The 5,292-nt window shown below is 36.3% G+C and overlaps 1 protein-coding gene across 1 annotated transcript; it reads left to right on the top strand.

Annotated features, from left to right (window-relative positions):
* The first annotated feature begins 502 nt into the window (after nt 1-502).
* On the top strand, nt 503-3,642 carry LOC115987727 (pentatricopeptide repeat-containing protein At4g26680, mitochondrial-like). Its single transcript, XM_031111320.1, has 2 exons — nt 503-634; nt 1,133-3,642. The coding sequence occupies exon 2, from the start codon at nt 1,768-1,770 to the stop codon at nt 3,388-3,390; it is 1,623 nt and encodes a 540-aa protein (XP_030967180.1). The 5' UTR covers nt 503-634; nt 1,133-1,767; the 3' UTR covers nt 3,391-3,642.
* The last annotated feature ends 1,650 nt before the right edge of the window (nt 3,643-5,292 follow it).

The following is a 5,292-nucleotide window of genomic DNA, read 5'->3' as shown; positions in this document are numbered from 1 at the left end:
CACATAATTTTTTTTTTTAAAAATTTATAAAAAAGACATACATAAAAGCTACCAAAAAAACAAAAAACAAAAGACTTGCTTATAATATGCTTTCAAACACACAAAGTACTGATGATATTGTATCAATTAGAATCTCTTTAGAATTCTATGAAATTGTGTTAATTTTCAACAATAGGACCGAATTAGCTCTCTGCTCCACTGCCATGTAAAAAGGCTCGCATTTTTTTTTTTTTGGTCTTCAATCTTTAGAAATTACAACCCACGACCACGAACCCAACAGACAACAATCCACAAATCAAAGTATCATACAATACATGATATAATAACACAATAACACTTATTTGACTATTTGAGAGAGAGAGAGAGAGATATACCTCTGGGGCCTTTGGGCCCCCTCCCCTCCAAGAACATATCAGCCCAGGCCCGAGCCCAACAAGGAAAGATAAGCCGTTTAACCTAATTCCAAATTAAAAAAGAAAAAAGAAAAAAGAGAAAAGAAAAAAAGAAGCAGACGAGACGAGAGAGTGTGAGAGATAGAGAGAAATAATCAAGCATCAACCACCACCACCGGCCACTGACCCACCGACCACGCCGCCGGCGCCGGCCTCTCCAAGCTCCATCATCCCAATTTCAAGTATTTATTCTCTCTTTCAATATATATATATATATATAAATATTCTCTGATGCTCTTTCTCCACACCATACGTTTATAGTTTGTGCGATTGCGGTGTTTTTTTTTTTTTTTTTTTTTTTTTTTTTAACTGAGGATGATTGTGATTTAGCTAATGGCAAATACAACCTTTTCAATTTACAGCATTTCAAATTTCACCATTTTCTTCGTTCAGCTTTTTCAAATAGGTATAAACTGGGTAGCTACACTATACATGCTGATTTATGGCAAATTGTTAGGGTTCTCATTTCCCTGCATCATTTTTGCACATTATTCTTGTGTTGATCAAGGAATTTTCTATCTTGTAATGGCACAGGATCATCAACAGAATCAACCCACTCAACTTGGTTGATGGACACCAAGTTGATTTTGTGTGTTAATTTATTTCATTCATACTGCTTATCTTATTTTGGGATATTGGAAATGATCATAGAAAATTTTCTTTTTCCCTTTTCTTTTCAGATAGCAATCTGTCTTGGAGAATTGGTTGGTAGAGGCTTAGTTTCTGCTGTCAACACCATTGTATGAAATTCTAATCTTGTTTAAGTGTCCTTCTACACTACCTCCAGTTTTGTTGCCCACTTTATCCTAACTGATATTATATTCTGCATAAACCAGTTACCAGCTGAACCTGTTTTACGTTAACTCTTTCAAACAAATTGTAACAGTTTCCTCTCCTCTCCCATGTGTTGTCGTCACTTCCACTCATGTCTCCCCCTATTTCACTGCCACCATCAGTTCCAAACTCTGTTCTTTCTTCTTTTTCTCCTTGGTGAAGTTCAGAGCAAACTACAAGCAGGCTTTGCTTGTTATAATGCCCCATTGAAGGGTCAGAGTTCATAAGCAAAGTAAATTAATCCAAAGAGTATACATTTCCTTTGGTCTCTGCATTCAACCAAAGTTAGTGGATCTTCAATAATCATGTACATTTTTCCTATGCTATACATTTTAGTCGTCTTAATTTCATCAAGAACCAGATCCATTTCATTTTCATTTTGCTGAATTGGGAGGAAATATTCACTTTGGTTATACACCAATATTTTCTGCTTCTTCACAAACCAAAAAGAAAAACCATTTTCTTTCTATATCAGGAAATTATGAATAATAGCTTTCCATTTTGTCGATTTTCGACTTACCTTAATTCTGTCGCTATAACTCAGAGCACTATAAAGCCCAGCATCCCTGTGGATTTAGGAAGAAATTGGAAACCAGTTCCAATACCCCACAGAACAATCCCCGAACCCAGAGGTCAGGACCTTGATTTCATAAATGTTGCACACAGCCATCTAATTCACTCTGATTGGTCTAAGCTCAGTTCCTTATCAACCGGTCTAACACCCCTTAGAGTGAAACATATATTGTTAAAGATTCAAAAGGACCATGTTCTTTCCCTCGAGTTTTTTAAATGGGTTGGGATTCAGAAACCATGTGGTCATAACCTCGAAACCCATTCAATAATCCTCCACATTCTCACCAAAAACCAGAAATTCAAGTCTGCGGAGTCCATTTTGAGGAAGGTTCTTGTATCAGGTTCAATAGATGTGCCATTGAATCTGTTTGAAGAAATGCTGCACTTGTACCGCTTGTGTGATTCTTCACCTCGTGTTTTTGACTCACTTTTCAAGACTCTTGCGCATATGAAGAAGTTTAGGAATGCCACTGATATTTTTTGTCGAATGAAAGATTATGGGTTTTTTCCTACTATTGAGTCATGTAATGCATACATGAGTTCTTTGCTTGATTTGCACAGGATGGATATCGCCTTGGCATTCTATAAAGGAATGCAGCGTTATAGGATTTCATCAAATGTTTATACTCTTAATATGGTCTTGTGTTCTTATTGTAAATTGGGGAAATTGGACAAGGCTGTTGAGATTTTTAGGGAGATGGAAGGCATGGGTTTTAGTCCGAATATTGCATCTTATAATACGCTAATTGCAGGATATTGCAATAAGGCTCTTTTGAGCTCCGCGATAAAGCTTAAAAACTCAATGGAGAAGAATGGGGTCCATCCGAATGTGGTTACATTTAACACACTCATTTATGGGTTTTGCAAGGAAGAAAAATTACATGAAGCTGGTAAGGTTTTCAATGAGATGAAAGCAGTGAACGTTTCTCCTAATACTGTGACCTACAACACCTTGATAAATGGGTATAGTCAAGTGGGTAACAGTGAGATGGGAGGTAGGCTTTATGATGAGATGTTGAGGAGTCAAGTTAAGGCTGATATCTTGACTTATAATGCCTTGATTTTGGGACTATGCAAGGAGGGTAAGACAAAGAAAGCAGCATATCTGGTAAAAGAACTTGATAAGGAGAACTTAGTACCAAATGCCTCAACCTTTTCTGCCCTTATTAGTGGTCAGTGTGTGAGGAAGAACTCTGAGCGGGCCTTTCAGCTATATAAAAGCATGGTAAGGTGTGGTTGTCATCCTAATGAACAAACTTTCAAGATATTGATATCAACCTTCTGCAAGAATGAGGATTTTGATGGAACAGTTCAAGTGTTGAGGGAAATGATTGAGAGATCTATGACTCCTGATTCAGGCATCTTATCTGAAGTTTTTGTTGGGCTTTGTCGGTGTGGAAAAAGTCAATTAGCAAAGATGTTATACAGTGAGATGGAAGCTAGACATCTTATGCCAGCAGGTTTTGAAATATCCAAAACCATCAACTTTGATGCTGAGAATGAGAACAAAGCATCTGGAGATAATTGGTAAGGCTGTATATACTATACATCTGAACTTTCCATGTAACGTATGGGGTTGTGTGGATTTCATTGCCTGACCTCTCCTTGTAACTTTTAATAATTAGCCTTTAGTTGTAAGTCCAGTTTTACTATGACAGCAAAAATAAAGCAAGTTTTGCTTGTAAAAAGAAGTACCATACTTAAAACTGTTTTTGAGTCTTTTTACAAACCACTGTTTTGTTGGTAATCTCATTGTTTTAGGCATAATAAGGTGCAATTTGTATACAGATTTCTTACTTTGAGCATGTAGCAGATTTTGTGCTCTGCTTCAGAGGTTATCTTTTCTTATTAACATTTTGCTGAAAACTCTTGAGGGCCATTTTTATTTTTTTATTTACCGAATGGCACTCTAGTTGTATTTTAATAGAGACCTGTTTGTTGATATGGATTTATCACAGATTTGCATTTAAACTTCGTGTTATTTGCTTGATCTTCTCTTCTTCTTTTTCATTCTCCTTTTATTTATATTTATACAACCAAATGGAAAGAGTGCTTGCCAGCTTTTTACATCTTTCCATTTGGTTGGTTGTATACTTGTATTAACTTAGGATAAGCTGCAGGCAATCTAACCATTCTCTTCTAAACCAGCAAACTGATGAGACAAGTGAGAGTCTCTCACTTGTTGATATTAACAACCAAAATCTTGTTGACGGTCCAACCGCTCTCACTTGTTGATATTGACCACCAAAATTTTGTCGGCAAAACAACAATATGAACCATCAATGATGCCAAAAATATTATATATTAGTCACGTAAGCACATTCCATCAAAAGAAAATATGAAATCTAATATATATATATATATATATATATTTTTTTTTTGAGTTGTGAAATCTAATACAATTATAATTAAAAGATGTATGATATTTTTTTTACTTGCTAAAGGAAACAAAGTTGTCCTTGTACTTGACAAATTATGAGGTGAGTAAAGAGAGTGTCGCTTACCTTAAGAAGTAACCATTACTCTCTAATAAAACTTATTTCACTGATCTCTATCTTGTGATTGGGGTAGGTGGGGCATGTGGGACACCCAAAAATATCTGACCATTCTTAAAAAAAAAAAAAAAAAAAAAAAAAAAAAAAAAACCAGGGACGTTACATACTGCCTTACAAGGTGGCAATGAAATCTGTATCGGGACTGCCACCCTCCTCCCATCACATAATTTGAGGACCCATTGCTCAGAATTCTCCCATCTCTTGATTACGATGCCAGAATGTTCCTGAAGAATCATTTGCAAGTCCCGTTGCAAGGCTTCATTGCAATCAAATGTATGTTCCGACCCCTTAAAGGACTCAATGGACTCATCGGAACAAATTGAGTCAACCACCGCCTCGTCGGAGGTCATCACAGTGCCGATCTACTCAAGAAGTGTTTGGGTCGGCTCATGCACTGCAGTAGCGAAGGTGGGTATTATCGGTAGAGAAGCCCAATGGATTGCTGGAATAGAAGGGAGGATCGGCTTCTGTTGGTCAGATTTAGGCAAAGCAAAATATTGGGTCTCCAGCACATGAGAAGAAGTAGTGTGCTGAGAGAATTTGGGCCGCCACACTGAAATGGGTTTTGGTTTGAGAGTTGGGTTAATGTTAGAATTATTGGCAACCACGGGCTTTGGCTTCAGATTCGAATCTTAATTCTGTTAGATAAAATTCCATTTATAACTGGCAAGATTTTAGCCCTAATCAGTGACGGCTTCAGGAATTTTTCTCAAGGTATTCCTAATTTTTTTTTTTTAGTTGAAAGATCCAAAGCCATCATCAAGAAGATGAATCTTGGGTACGTGGTTTTTTTATCAAATATTTGTCTATAATTCTAGCAAAAGAATAAACAATAAACTATAAGTTCATTTGAAATATTAATAAAATTATTAATTATT

This window comes from Quercus lobata, chromosome 4 (genome assembly GCF_001633185.2).
Source record: "Quercus lobata isolate SW786 chromosome 4, ValleyOak3.0 Primary Assembly, whole genome shotgun sequence".
In the NCBI taxonomy this organism is placed as follows: Eukaryota; Viridiplantae; Streptophyta; class Magnoliopsida; order Fagales; family Fagaceae; genus Quercus; species Quercus lobata.
Note: the sequence above shows the minus strand (reverse complement) of the source record. Positions and strands in the feature narration are given on the sequence as shown.